Source organism: Rhipicephalus sanguineus, unplaced genomic scaffold (assembly GCF_013339695.2).
Source record: "Rhipicephalus sanguineus isolate Rsan-2018 unplaced genomic scaffold, BIME_Rsan_1.4 Seq1013, whole genome shotgun sequence".
Taxonomy (NCBI): domain Eukaryota; kingdom Metazoa; phylum Arthropoda; class Arachnida; order Ixodida; family Ixodidae; genus Rhipicephalus; species Rhipicephalus sanguineus.
Genome location: NW_023614168.1, coordinates 5,146 through 20,465, shown reverse-complemented (window position 1 = coordinate 20,465; position 15,320 = coordinate 5,146). Strand labels below are relative to the sequence as shown.

At 47.2% G+C, this 15,320-nt stretch overlaps 1 protein-coding gene across 1 annotated transcript; it reads right to left on the bottom strand.

Moving 5' to 3' along the window:
* Window positions 1–7,735: 7,735 nt before the first annotated feature.
* LOC119375909 (dorsal-ventral patterning tolloid-like protein 1) lies at window positions 7,736–14,791 on the bottom strand (the record flags this gene model as incomplete). The annotated part of the gene is made up of 4 exons (XM_037645934.2): window positions 7,736–10,026; window positions 13,409–13,717; window positions 14,390–14,545; window positions 14,664–14,791. Coding segments are annotated over 4 exons (824 nt in total), but the record flags the coding sequence as incomplete, so codon positions are not given.
* Between the last annotated feature and the right edge of the window lie 529 nt (window positions 14,792–15,320).

Sequence of the window (15,320 nt, the reverse complement as noted above, 5' to 3'; positions counted from 1 at the left end):
TGCTAAAGCCACCCATGGAGCGCATTTTAAGACAGCTTGTTGAATACTGCAAGACGACAGGTTATAGCTTCGACCTTAACAATGCGACGATGCTGGCTCAGGAACGAAGGTGGAGGAAAACTATTGGAATTATGGTTCATGCGTCATGAAGCATCTGCCTTGAAACAACAACCACAGACCCATACCGAACGTGTACGTGGACGTATGTGGCTAGTGGACTGGTCGACCTCCGCTCACTTGTTGCCAGCGTATACCGAGACTGCCACCTGCATAGGTGGCAAAGCTTCTATGGGATTTTATGGTGCAGTTGTGGTACAAAACAGTTATTTTGCATTAAGGCAAATGTGCCGTATTATATTGGACAGTACGGGCAGACCAGTCTTTAGTATCTTAACGTAGGAGGCACGTAAGAAGACCTTCTTTGAAGGAAATTGTTTTATTCTGGTCACGGAACAGTGCTCTCATTCAAACAAAGCGACGGAGTGCTTTGTTTTATCTGTGGTAACGAAAGCACTTCGTAAGAAGACTCCTTTTTAGAGAAATCGTTTAATTCGGATCGCGGAAAAGTGCTCGGCACCGCTATACCTTCAGCTTTGTCCGTGTTTAGGGGCCAGATTTTTTGCAGTGTAGGAGTCTCAGGAAGAAATTTCCTGAAACGGATGAATTAACCTTCATAGCAGTTGCTTGACGTTGACAAAACCTGTTTAATGGCCGACAAAATTCGAGTGAACTTCACCACCGCAGTGCTTGATATTATTATGACCCCCGGTCGCGGCGGCTGCATTTTCGATGGAGGCGAAAATGTTTGAGGCCCGTGTACTTACATTTAGGTGCACGTTAAAGAACCCCAGGTGGTCGAAATTCCCGGAGCCCTCCACTAGAGCACTGCACGGGCCCGCTTTATAAAGCCCGAGCCCAGCCCGGGCCCGGCCCGGGCCCGGGCGTACATGAACGAACCCAGCCCGAGCCCGGCCCGGGCGTTCATTACTAAATCTTTGCAAGACGCGCGTGTTCATGACCAGGCCAGGCCCGGGTCCGCTAGGGGATATTAGAAAGTTGATGATGATTATTAATGATGCCTTGCACTTTGTAAGGGGCGATCGGACGGAAAATCCGGTGTTTACATGCATCGAAATGTTGCTTTGCCCGCGGTGGTAGCTCAGCGGGAAAGCTGTTTCCCTGTAAAGTCCTAGGACGCTGGTGCGATTCCCGCGGCCACGGCGGCCGCATTTTGGTGGGGGCGAAATGCAAGAACACCCGTGTATATACTTATCTTTAGGTGCACGTTAGAGAACTCGAGGTGGTCGAAATTGATCCGGTGCCACTACGGCGTGCCTCGTAATCATATCGTGGTTTTGGCACGTAATACGAAGGAATAAAGATGAAATGTACCGTATGTGTCAACCTCAAATAAAAGACCGAAATCTTTATTCCTCCCATCCTCCTATAGGAACAACCGTGATCTGGCCCATTGTTAGTGATGTTGTTTTTACGCTGGGTGCACATGTATTTACTGTGATCGTACGATTTTGTCCCATCAGGTCATTTAGCATACGAATATATATATATATATATATATATATATATATATATAGTATATGCACACATACCGGTGAATTCATGAGCATACAGCATAAAATAACCGCACCAGTATAGATATATATCTATACTGGTGAAAAAAAAATAGAAGTTCAACTGTTTTTCCATTTTCTTTGCTAAGCTTTACTAAGAACCAGCTCTTTGCACGGTCACTTCAGCTTGGCACAGAAAAACCATGCAATGCATAACGTTCGCGAGTGCTCGAAAGCCCGACTTAGGCCTTTTAATGAGAGAGCCCGAGCTCGGCCCGGCCCGCAGCCTCAAGCCCGGGCTCGGCCCAGACCCGCGGCTACAGTGTACTCTACCGCGGCTTCAAGCCCGGCCCGGGCCCGGGCCCGTGCAGTGCTCTACCCTCCACTACGGCGTCTCTCATAATCATATCGTGTTTTGGGGACATTAAACCCCAGATATTAATTAGTTATTAAATTATTATTATGACCAGATGTCGAACAAAAGTGATAAAAAAGTTATAGCTGGCGCAAATTAACTGTCAACATGGGGTGGGCACAATATGCTGTAGAGCCAAGTTGTTAAGCCGCTAAGCAAAAACGCCGGCAAGAAAGATAACGGTGAGACTAAATTTATCTATGCACGCTGACATCTAAAATTTAGTTCCAGTACGGTGAAGTTCAGGTCAGCCGCCGAGTAAAGCGGGAGGTGTCTGACGGTAACCCGAAAAAGGAAGCTCCTTACATCAGTAAATAAAAATACTAAAGAAAATAATGTGACGGAACGTGCCTCGCAAGGACTCCGCCGACGTTGACACTATAGAAGAAATCACATATAGTTTCCGTAGGGGTATAGCATCTTTTTATTTTAATAATTTCTTCCATTTTCTCGCGTTTGTTTCTCACTTTTTCTTTTTCACTTTGCAGCTGGATATTTTCACCAAGCTCGTGTTATATAATACAACCACATCAAAACACACAGCGAAGGTGAGAGAAATGGCGACAGCATGAAACAGTTGGTCTTCGCTCCGCGTGATGGCGCGACGAGTCCCACAGCGGCAGCATGGATCAATGGCGCGCGAGTTTTTCAATTCTCAGTGGGAGAGCACATCAACGTTGACGGTACCGTCATTATACGCTGGGCGAGGTTTCTTGCACGGTGCCTTGAACGTAGTTCAAGTCAACGCACAAGTAGCCGTAGCCCAAGCAGCTTCGTCAAGGGTCACTAGCGGCTGTCTTCATTCGAGCGTGGGCTAACCCCGGATGAAATCGCACAGCCAAGGTCTTGAGTTTCACAACACAAAGCCACCCGCGCGCAAGGGGGACGTTCGCGACGACAAAAGTAGGCCAACCGTTTCAACGAATGGCGAGATATTAAAGGAGCCGGCCACTCGCGTGTACTGCTCAAACTAAGTCGACATTTATGGATCTTGCCCCAAAGGTTGTTTCTCGAGAAGTAAAAACTAGCTCCATAACTGCCCGGCCTCGTAAACGTGGACCTCCAACCCGGATGTATACTAGGTTTTGTAAATTTCAAGCACCTGACGCGGCAGCGAGGCTGCATCTCTTGTGACTTAGCTGTTTGTTAAGGAGCAAGTTCTGCTGTTCGTGAAACAGAAGAAAAAAACACGGTATAAACGTCATGAGTGCCCAAACGCCCCTCTTTGCCCGCGTGTAAAATTAAGAATAACCGTATCCGTAGCAGCACAGCCTTCATTTTTCACTGCTACGCTGGTAAGCCTACTATTCGGCCTTGATGCGGCGTTTCAGAACATTCAACTTTTATCAAGCTACGGATGATAACGGAAAGGCCTAGTATAAACGCACGCGCAGGACGATTTTTAAGTATGCATGATCAACTGACTCTATCGAGTTGTCTGTTATTGCGAATCTTGAACGGTGGCTATCACCGTAAATATATGACAGCCGAAGGGGAGAAGGCCAAGTTATCCACCTTTAATTATTTGGAACTTGTACAAAACTTAATGTTTATGGCTCATTACCAAAGAAACCCGGAGTGCTAATTCTCTTCGCTGCGCGTTCCGGCGCCGCATCTCCGCAATCGTAGTACAGAACATGGAAAATAACACACACATTTATTTTAGCCGTTACATCGTTTCACATTCTTCTCACAGTCGCAGCTATACAAGCGTTCTGCAAAAAAAGGAAATGCTGTGACTGTGATACAAACAGTTTGATCGAAACGTACGTCACGTAATTACAAGACAAGCTGTCAGGCGTACTTGCGCCATGATTTTGTGTACACACAAGCATTCTGCTCCCGCAAGAGCACGCAAACACATACATGTTGTTCATGAAGCCGAGGTGTCATTCATGCGTCAAATTCAAGGAACAAATGCTGCAACCGAGTTTTTTTTTTTTCACAATAGCCACATGTCAAAAAGCTCTGCGTCTTGTATGATAACATACAGAAGTCAACACCTCTATCTTTTCTTGTTTTCAGTGCAACACAAATCATGATGTATGAAAAGTTGAGTGGATTTTAATACAATCGCTGTAACGCTTCTTGTTTTTGTTTTTTCCAGGGCAGACCTTCGCTGCTATCTTAGCACGGAGACACCTGCGAATGCACACACTCGCAGGGCCGTAGCGAGGAGAGGGCTTAAATGCCCGAAACGCCAATCAGTTTAATCGTAATTTCCCATACCAACGTTTCTGCAAGTGCGAATAAGTTCCAGTTATTGGCGCAGTAATGATGGTACATGCATTCACAATGCTGACGAAATTGGCAATGAGATACAAGTGAGACTGGACGTAGTACGTGAATATCACTCACGAATTTCTTTCCCTTGACAGAATACCATTATACTTTTGGGCGTTATAACTATTAAAGAAGAATGGCAAGAAACGGCGAAAATTGAAAAAGTAGCCAGAAATTTCACGTGACGGCTGCGGGTGGCAACGTACGGGTGTCGCGTATTGGAAGAAATAACACTCGCGTAATGCAGCTTTACCGACTGATGGTTATAATTACCAAAAATAAACTACGTTAAAGAAACAAAGAAAGAAAAAGAAAATTTGGCGTAGACTCTAGCATTGTCGTTTAAGACCAAGTTTTCTTTTCTTGCTCTGTCTCTCGCAACTGTCTTCTGTTCAGGTGCCCGTCGACTAGCAACTAACACGGCTCAGAACCACAGATCTTTTTTAAACCTCTCCGTGGCGACCATAAATCCTGGCACGACCCCGACGACTTCACGTTTGACAAGTTTTCTCCATCTTACAAACCGAGTATCTGAGAGCGAAAAAAAAAAAAAAGAAACGTCAACGACCTGACAGCATAATTACAGACCAGTACAAATCCAAGACGAGCGAAACTAACTAGACGCGTTTTAAACAGCCGAATCACGCACGAAGACGAAATCAACCTCAAATTAACCAAACTCCCGGAAAGCTTGCTCCAGGAACGATATGCATCTATTTATATATATATATGTAATATATCTATATTTAATATGTCGGTGTAAAGGGTGCCACAGGTGTATATTTCATTCAAAAATAACGAACAAATAAAAGGGAGGGGCGCCAAAAAGCGAACGCAGCAGCCTTGAGATATAAGTATAATGCCCTTGAAAGCTGCCGCGTGAAGAAAAAAAGAAAAAAAAAAACTCTGCCAGCGAGCGAAACGGCTTCACGAAGCGAACCGGCGAGGAGCGGATCTTGAAAGGGGAGATAGTTAGGCCTAGCCCGCACGGTGAGCGCACTCACCGGGAATGGCAAACTGCGCGATGATCGGTAAGAAATAAGTTATCACCGGCTCTTGACCGTCGCGAGACAGGGGTGCTTCCCGTGAGGATTAATAATGCATCACTCGAGCGGGGGAAGGCGGAGCGGATCCTCAGCTAGCGGACACGCTTAAAATATTCATATACATGCATGGAAGAGAAACAAAAACAAGAAAGCGTAAGTTGGACTGCGGGATCTTCGTAGATGGCAGCCGGCGTTGGATCGCGGCGCGCGCGCGCGTGACGGTACATGGAAATGCTAAGCGTTATGTGTGAAAGATGAGATTAAAAACAACCTCGTGTATATGCGGGGCCTCACGCACACCGGGCGCTTTGTTGGCCTTGGCTATACGAGGCCGGGAAGAGGCTATGATAATGAAGAGACAGAAATGAAGTGCGCTAAGTAGACGAGGGGCCAAAAAACTCGGAGCAGTAAAACAAAGATCACATCGAAGATCACACGCAACGAGGCGGCGGTGCAACTCACTGCAAGCATAATTTCTTTCTTTCTGTTTTTATCTGAGATATAGCGCGTTCAGAATGTGTGGTTAAGTAAAAGCTGCACTCGCTGTAAAATAGACAATACATCTGTGGGAAGAAGGCTATATTATACAACGGAACGCGGGGCCTGTGGCCTCGGGTATCGGGTGAGCGCTGATGAAAAGGAAGTTATAAATGCGCAAGGTATTTATGTGTGCTTGAAGAGCGAGCGAATGCGTGAAAGGTCGCAGCCACAGACACCGGAAGAATACTATGATAAAAGAAAGAAACTCCCTTGCACGCTGAACGAACGCTGATAGATGAGAAGAGGAGGAGGGGGGGGAGCACTCAAGAATACGAGTGCGATAATATTATAGCCGCAAGTTATGGCGTGATCGTGTAAAAGTACGCTCCTAGGCAGGAGCAATCTGAAGATGCCAGCCACATGTGTGTACACCTGTTTTTCTTTTTTGTTTTTGCTGACTCACATTTCAGAAGAACGAAAAAGAACACGAACAGCAATAAGCTCATTACACAGTAATTGTCCATAGGATCATGGCGGCGCTTTTGTATAGGATGCTTGCAGTCTGCAGCGTTTTCGTTCTCTCTGTTTGCGTTTTGTTGCTCTTAATAACGGAATTGTGCGCCGTCATGTAGGATAAAAAAATGTTAGCGTAGTGTCATATCATGAAGAAGTGCATTCTGTCGATGCAGAGCAACTAATGAGACAAAAGCGGACGAAATTAAGGGCCAGGACCGATAGGCAACTCAACGCTGCAGCAAATTACTGGAATAAACGAACGAAGAACATATGCTCGAGCTACTTTTTTTTTTCTTTTTCTTTTAGGATCGGGCACATCTGATGGGGGCCAGCTCTCATACATATCGTATGATTTATATCCATTGTTAAGGGCCATCATCGCGCGGCCCTAAGTGGCACCGCTGGAAAAAGAAACGAGCCCAACCGCGACAAAAATACGAACATCGAAAACTATAGTCGCATTCGACACATACACTAGCTATAGTTTGCCAAAAAAGAAGGAGCTCTCACGCGATATGTCAGCAGGCGGAAACACACTATACATTTGCACGCTTTTCAGGGTTAAGGATTCTGGTGCATCTCACAACGTGTAAGCTTTAATGACGTCTCTTTTCACCACAATGTCACGCTCCTTACTCGTATTTACATTCTTCTCGCATTTCTGTTGTATGCTCACACATGCGCGCGTGGTAAATGTTGGTATACATCAGTTATGTTACAGGTGGGAGTAAAGAGAAACACGAAAGCGAAGTACAGACATTCTTGCACTGTCTGTATATACGAAGCGAACGGGAAACGAACTCATTGGAAGAAGCGAATTGAAATGATGCTCGTATCGATTCCCCTTCTCCACAGTTCGCATACAACCACCCTGGGCACAAACTGTAACTCCATTTCCTGGGGTTAAGTCTCATCTAAGCATTTTGCAGGCGCATAACAAACCGGCACGACACTGTAAATAGAAATTAAGAAATTAAGATCGAGAACAACCGCGCCGATGCAAACCTCCCCTTTTCCCCGCCACCCCACCCTCAAACCAGCGCTAGATGAATAAAATAGTGAGAGAAACGACGCTTCTCGGACTGTAATTATTTACAAGTCAAGCATGTGTTAACTTATCGCGCTCGGCCCTGGAGTCCGAGTTGCTAAAAACACCATGATCACCCCCCACCCCCTCTAAAAAGTGCTTCGTGCCGTCCCACTCTCCGCGCATGCGTTGTGTGTGCGCGTGTGTGTGCGTCTGTGTGTGTGCGTGTGGAGCGCCGATGCCCACTGTACATTATTGAGCCTCACCGGCGACGAGCGAGGAAATGGGCTTTATCAAGAACCGAAAAAAAAAGAGATAGAGAGATAATAATAAGAAAGAAAGAAAGAAAGAAAGAAGGAAAGAAAGAAAGATAGAAAGAAAGAAAGAAAGAAAGAAAGAAAGAAAGAAAGAAAGTTTCATGGTTCTTACTGCCGCCGTTAGGCATTTACAAAGAGGTTTAAAAAATGCTGGAGTGGAAGGTCTTGCAACATTTTAACAGGGAATGTGAAGCCATCTTTCTCCCGTACTTTACTTCAAAAACGTAGCCTTCTCGTGTGCTGCCCGATGATAGATTAAGGGGTTTTGTTCTGCTTACGTAAATACTGGGTAAATTATAAAATAAGAGCTCGATGTTCCCGATCAAAGTAATGTATCCCCCTGAGTATTGGTGACCTGTGATCTGCAATAAAATTTGCCAAGACTTCGAGGCTTCTTAAGGAAAGTATTAACACGAAGAGACACGTTGGGTAGTATCTGTCCGCAACAATTAGCGGTCTCAAGTTCATAGGGTGACTGGCTTCAATTTCAGAACATCGTTTCCACTGCAGCATCCTCTTAATCTCCTTGTGCATGCAGTTAGCAAGAAGGTATACGATAGAGAAAGAGCGTGCATGTCGCAAAAAAGTCAGCGCGTCCCGTAAGCTTCTCCTCATTTTGGACGCAATTTTTCCAACATTTTTCTTTTGTATTCAGCGCGACCGCAATGCATGTGCTACGGATATAATAGGATACAATATATTTATACAGTATATGCGACAACGCTCAGTAAACTAATCACTGTAGAATTCTATCCCAGCCAGGCGTGGCGACAGGTAGACGTTTAAGCGACGGATGAGAAATTTATTGCGCGGATATTGTGCGCATGAAACACTCTTCTGCATGGTTCCAGCAGAACAGAGTGCTCGCCCGCGTTCGGAGGGAATTGTGGACGAATACTTCTAAGAGCCATAATTTGGGTCACATGCGGTCGATATTCGCAACCCGTATGGTCACATCATTATTGGTATTCCCGCAACTTGACTACTGTTACTTAATAAAGATATGACAAAGACGGATCGAGTGACTCGGTCAGCGCTACTGAAGTATTTGCTAAAAAATGCGACCCGGTGGCTGAAACATAGGCTCGCGCCGGCAAGGTTGTTTTTATATGAAGCTCTCGCAGAAGTTCATTCGCTGCCTGACAGAGCATGCCAAATATTCTGCTAGACAGAAACGCGCGCTCTGTTCGCCACAAGAACGGGAGTGCAAGTGAAAACGAACTTAATCTCCACAAAGAAAATTCAAAGCGAGCAAGCGTAAGTGTAAATGTGTCATCAGTGCGCATTTGTTTGTGATACTTGTTAGAAAAGCTCTCTCGACGTACATGTCCAAGCTTAACGGCGCAAGCTGCAAATATTCTCGACATCACATCAATTGTATCGGCGCAATTACCCAGCGAAAACCTCGCGCTAAACACATCGAAAGAAAAATGCGAAAAAAAAGAGAAAGCACCCTGGGAAACACACGAGCGCGTGCACACACAGAAAATAAAAACAACAACAACAAAGCTGCCTTGTCGAGCTGTGCAGAATGCCTACCTCTCCGACCGAGTGATATTATTCATCGAGCCTTCACTACAGGCGGTACTGCGGGACCTTCAATCGTGAACAAACTTCGAACCAATCGCGTGTAAAAGAGCGACGGCTGCTGACAGCTCCGTTGCTGCACTACTTACGGAAACACACTTCAAGGTGCTCTCAAGCAAAGCATACGTGCGGCAAGTAGATATAAAGATTCGCGAGCGATCGACGAAAAAAAAAATATAAACATCTAACAAGCATCACAGGAAGAGTCAGCCTTGCGTCACCGAGGGCAAGGAAGGCTTCCCATCACCGCTGCGGACGGAAAGCGGCATTCAACCGCATGCACGCTTTCCCGCAATGCTCACGAGCCTAACAGATACAACGCCTTTCATCGGGGGACAAAGGGCTGCGGCGCGCCCCCAGGATTCCCGCGCCGATCACGGTACACTGTATAGTCCGCACACGCGCTGGACGCACATTCGCGGGTGGTGAACTAAAGAACAAGAAGAAGAATAAAGGAAGAAAACAAGGCGGCGTCCAGACAGCATAACAGGGCGGGGGTGATGGTGGAGTGTGTGTGTGGCTCGCTGGCTGTGGTGGTGCCGATGCGCGTGCCTCAGTGGCGGTGCAGTCTGAGCTTTCGTTCCCGGTGGTGCGGTGCGCGCACTTCGGAGAACGAGCCGGAAGCGCCGGCCGCGAACGGCGGCGCCGCGAGGGCGTGCTGCTGGCCGGACTCGACGGTGTCCACGGCCGAGTAGGCGGCCGAGAAGCCCTTGGCGTTGATGTTGTCGTCCGAGCGGAAGCGAAGCAGCAGGGAGCCCGAACTGGACGTGAACTCGCCAGGCATCTGCGAAGAGCCCCGGGTGACGAGGATCAGTGAAATGCCACACGTGTACGCATGCACATTTAATGTAACATCTATACGAAAGACGATCGCACACACGTAGCCTATGCGATGCTCGAGGGGCGCGGGTTTGATTGCCGGCCACGGAGGCCGCATTTCGATGGGGGCGAAATGCAAAGAACAACCGTGTACTTAGATTTAGGTGCACGTTAAAGAACCCCAGGTGGTCGAAATTTGCGCAGCACCCCACTACGGCGTCTCTCGTAATCATATCGTGGTTTCGGGGCGTAAAACCCAAACAGTCATTATACCCTATAGACTATTTCACGAATGGGCTTCGGTGCCGCCACCATGGGTGTGAATCTTGCCGTTTTCTTTTTTTAACAAATAAACGAACAGTGCTACGGTGAACGCATACGCATAAGAACGGTTGGGTTGGTGCACTAGACGTCGCAATAGACAAAATAAGAAAACATTCGTTTAACAACTGAAGGTGGCGGCGCCCATGTGCCTTACGTAAAATAGTCTATACGATGAAATGCGAAAAGGACTAGAAAACGTGCGGGCGCCTCGTTGAGCACAAATTAGCACTAGGGACTACGTCCACAACAAACGTGGCACATTGAATGACATACGACGAACGTAGCCTTTGTAAGGCCTCTCGTTTTTCTTGTGTATTTCGCGTCAACGTTACGAGCATTCCTTTAATCATCGGTGAACGAACGTTATCAACTCCACTGCACTTGTTGTACACTGTGAGCGTCTCACGTGAAACGCGTGTCTTAAGCTCTAGCTTGATTCGAGCGCTGTAGATGATCGGCGTTTCCACCACCGAGGCGATTGCTTCGTTATCATGCCGAAAATTATCATATACTCCGCCGACCGAATGCCGGCTACTGAAGAAATGCTCCAAGGTATAAGTGGATCGTTAAATAATAATTTCCGGAGTTTTACGTGTCAAAACCGCGATATGATTATGAGGCACGCCGTAGGGGAAAGCTCGGGAAATTTCGACCATCCGGTGTTCTTGAACGTGTACTGGTATCGCATAGTACACGGACCTAAAGCATTACGCCTCCATCGAAATGCGACCCCCGCGGTCGAGATCGAACCCGCGATTTTCGGGTCAGCGGCTGAGCACTAAGAGGAGCTGTGAGAATGCTTTGTAGAGACAGTATGCGAAAGGGTGCTTTTTTTAAAAGACAATACAGAGTTATTATAAAATGCTAGGGCACTAAGGAAGCTTTCGTCTTCCCAGACAAACTGTATGTCGCGGCTGAAATACTATGCCACAGCTAAAGCTGCAATGAAATAACTAAATTTCAAAAACTTGTCCCCGAACTTTTCAATTACCAACTCGAGGGCAGTTGTTGATATGGATACCTTGTAGGGCGTAACAATATAAGGCAAACACTGGTTTGAGCAGCGGAACTTCGAATAAGGAACAAAAAGAAGGCAGACAAAGACATCGCTGTACTAACAACAGAAATTTTATTTTTATGCGCGGCTAAATAAATAACCAAAACACGCACAGTCACCAAGAGGTATCTAACAGTGATTGGCGCCTGGTGTCGTTTGGTGGCGCCTGGTGTAGTTACAAAGATTTGTCGCACGCTCTAATTGCTCTCTCTCTTCTCGCGTCCCGACGAAAGCCCTGGAAGCTAAGCAGGGAGGGGTGGCACGGGGGAAGAAGGCACGTCACGCGCGCTTCGTGACCTTGAGCACATTTTCTTTTTTGTTTCTTCGAACGCGCGGCGTACTTTCAGTGCGATCGTGTGACGCGTGTGACGGCCTCCAGCGGCGGCCGCAGTAACTACCGAGCGCGCCGTGCTCAAATCAGCCAATGGCGTGGAACTTGTGTCAGTGACGCAGTGATTTTGAGTCAGTAGCATCATTTGTCGAGAGAAGAGGAAGCGATTTTTAGCTGACTTTGAGAATTTATTGTAAATCCCAGGCCGCGTACTGCGCAATAATGTTTGGCTCGCGTGTTCTCGGGAGTCTCGACTACCCATCGGCAGTGTTTTCTGACCATGCTGAAAAAGTGTTGCAGGGCCCCTTTAAAAGGGAAACGTATAAGCACCACACATCACAGGCAAAGAATGCGCGGCCAACTTGCGTATTTTAGACGACTAGTCGTTTTTCCTGACCAGGTTCCGCTGCAACGCGCCTTCGTTCCAATTGCGTCGTTTCTTCGTCCGGGATGTTAAGTCTGACGTAACAGAGCGGCCGCCTTTCCGCGTCCCAGGTGCCCTCGCTTTCGATATCGCTTAGACCAGTGCCTTGAAATTCAACAATGATTATCGCAAATTACACCCGATACTCTTTGTATATATAAAAAAAGTGGAGCCATAAGTTGTGACGCCCCAGAACTTGCCCATGTAAAAAACTGCCCTCAAGTTGATAACAAAAATGTTTTTCTTAAGAAAAAAGTATTTGTCAAATTGTCTTTTAAATATAACTTAAATATAACTTTATTGTCTTTTAGATATAGCCGCGGCAAAGTATTTCCACCTCGACGTAGAGTTCGTGTGCGAACGTGACAGGTGTCTTTCTATCATATAATTTTTATGAAAAATGTGGCTTTTCTAAAAACAAAATAAAAACTAGGCCACCTTGTATATATGCCTGTACTCGCTTTCACAGTCAGCTTGCAACGCAGCGGAGACTAGCGCGACTTCTTGCAGTATAGCTGCCTTTGCACCGAGAAATAGCTCGACGTTTCCAGCAGTTATCAGTTGAATTGATATAGGCTTCGTAATCAATGAAAAAATTTTATGTTTTTTGTAATCTCGAGAATTAACAAATTGTGGTAAACAGCTGTTAACATTCATACTTATACCAACTTTAGTTTCTTGCTTTTTGTTTTGGGTTTCTGCAGCCTGTAACGGCACCTCGCGGGCAGGCTGGTGCTGGGCTGGCGCGAACATGTGCAACCACGCAGGTAGCCCGTTCGCATAACCGAACTTCTTGTATACCTTCCACAGTTCCACGCAATGCGTAAAACGAGGTGTAAGAGGAATGCAATGCGACAGTGGCCAGCTAAGCCACCACGGCGGTTTATATACGTACATATAAACCAGGGATTTTCGATTCTTCCAATCTTTCTATTTTTCTGAAGTGGCGGTCGGCTGTGCACCAAATTTAATTCTTCTTACTCGAAGACTTCTCAACGCAAGACTATTTGCCACGCAAATCGCTATAGCATGCAGTGCAGCGCAGCGCGTGATCAGCTCATTACACTTTATTTGTCAAACAGGTAATAAGAGGATCGCAATTACCACTCGATGAAAAGCGGGCGTTCGTGCTTCGGTCTAACGGGCGTAATTAGACCGTGCGTGCCGTGGTGTCATCGCGGGTTAATCAGAAAACGAGACAACGCGCCAACCTTATTCCCGCAGAACTTCCCCAGTTGGGGAGCCGAGTCGTCGTAGCCGTCGAAGAGCTGAACGAAGTCGTAGCCGCAGTCCTGCTCGTGCTCCAACTCGAAAGTGAGGAAGCGCAGGCGCACGCGACCGGACTCGGCCTCGACGAGCCAGTCGCAGTCCTCGCGGTTCTCGTAGTTCTGGTCGCCGTACTTGGCGTGGGAGTAGAGGTGCTCCACGGTGCGCCCGGTCGCCAGCAGCCGCCCTCCGCAGGCCGTCGAGTGGGACGCCTTGAAGCCCTTGCGCTGCACGGAGGCGTCGCTCTTGAACACCTGCGGAACAAACGGAGGCGTAAGCATCTTCAGTGGAATAGTCACCTGGGGACAGCCAACTTTGAAAGCGCATAGTTGCACATGTTTCAGATTAAACGTGGCGGAAAAGAAAAGCTAGACACCGTTCTCGCGCGTCCACGGCCGACTGCTAACAGAGTGTCATCAAAAGAGCGGATTCGCGTCTGAGCTGCAATTGCTTTGATTATTCGCAGTGTATAGCTTAAATTTACAGACGGAACCAAGAAGTGGCACGATACACGGATGTCGTGTTGATACCTCTTTGTCTTGTCTGAATAAATTTAGGCTATGCCCATCGATAGGTCCCAAGAAAATGACCACAAATACTTGACCAATCGTGCAAAGTAGTGGCTCACACGCGTGTCCAAATGCAGATCCCAAAGTAGTTACGGTGCAGCGCTTCGCGGCCGAGAAAACTGCTCCCGGTCTTCCAACGAACAACACAGCTTTGATACTTGTATAGAGCTGTACCGCAATCAAACACCAGAGTTACCTCCAAGCTGTTTATACGTGACGACCAGACTCAAGTACTGTAACGACAGTGGCTTCCAGTTGACCGCGCTGGAAGTATCGAGTGCATGCGAAGTTGCTCATGCCAGTTCCATGAAACCACATCCGTCATGTACATAGATACATGTCCGTAGAAGATCTCACCATGTACATGCGGTTGGTGGTGGAGAGTATGGGGTGGGGCACCTTGGCCCCGCAGAAGCGACCCAGCGTCGGGGCGTCTGTGCTGTCGCCGTCGTACAGGGAGATGTGGTCGTACGCGCACTCCTGGTGCGGCTCCAGCTCAAAGTCGTTGAAGATCTGCCGAGATAAGAAGGTCGCACATGAGCACCATCGCATTCGTAACAGGGACCAAACGTATAAAGTGCCACTGCACGTGCGCACGAGACTGTACGCGAGTGCATGCGGCATGCATTACCAGTTTGAGCCGGTGCCCCGGAGTGGTGGTAAAGAGCCAGGCGCAGTCCTTTCTGCTCGGGTAGGCGTCCGGGTAGTTGGGACTGTTGATTTCGCCAAGTGGGGCGCTGATCTGGTGTGTGCACGTGCCTGCGTCATGTAATAGAAAGAAAAATTATCGCAGCTAAGTAGCACAAGGCTGGGTCACACCAGAGCTGGTGCGCACCTAGCTGGTCCTGGCTTGGATTGGCTTTTACCCTCTCACCTGTCTCTTTCCCACCCCTTGCTATACTATACTATAAATGGATACGATTCTTCTCTTTTTATTTTATCTTTTTTTTTGATCTATGGAATTCATGGGATTGCTGACGTGTTAAACTTAGCACCTCTCGCCCATTGTTGCTATTGCATCCCACGGTGGCCCAATCGGCGAACGTGTTCCGGAAACGAAGCAGAAGAGGAAGAAGAGAATAAAGTTGAAGAAGATAACGAAGAGAGCGCGTGCCGGTTTTGAAGATTATAGTTTTTCTACGCCACACGGCAAACTATACTTGCTATACTGTATACTATACTTGGTTATGCTTTCTCTCCTTTTTTTCTATTTTAGAGCCACGAAAGTTACAGCGCCAAAGAAACAGGGACAAAGTAGAAACGAACGCCACAGAACAAGCGCTTGTCC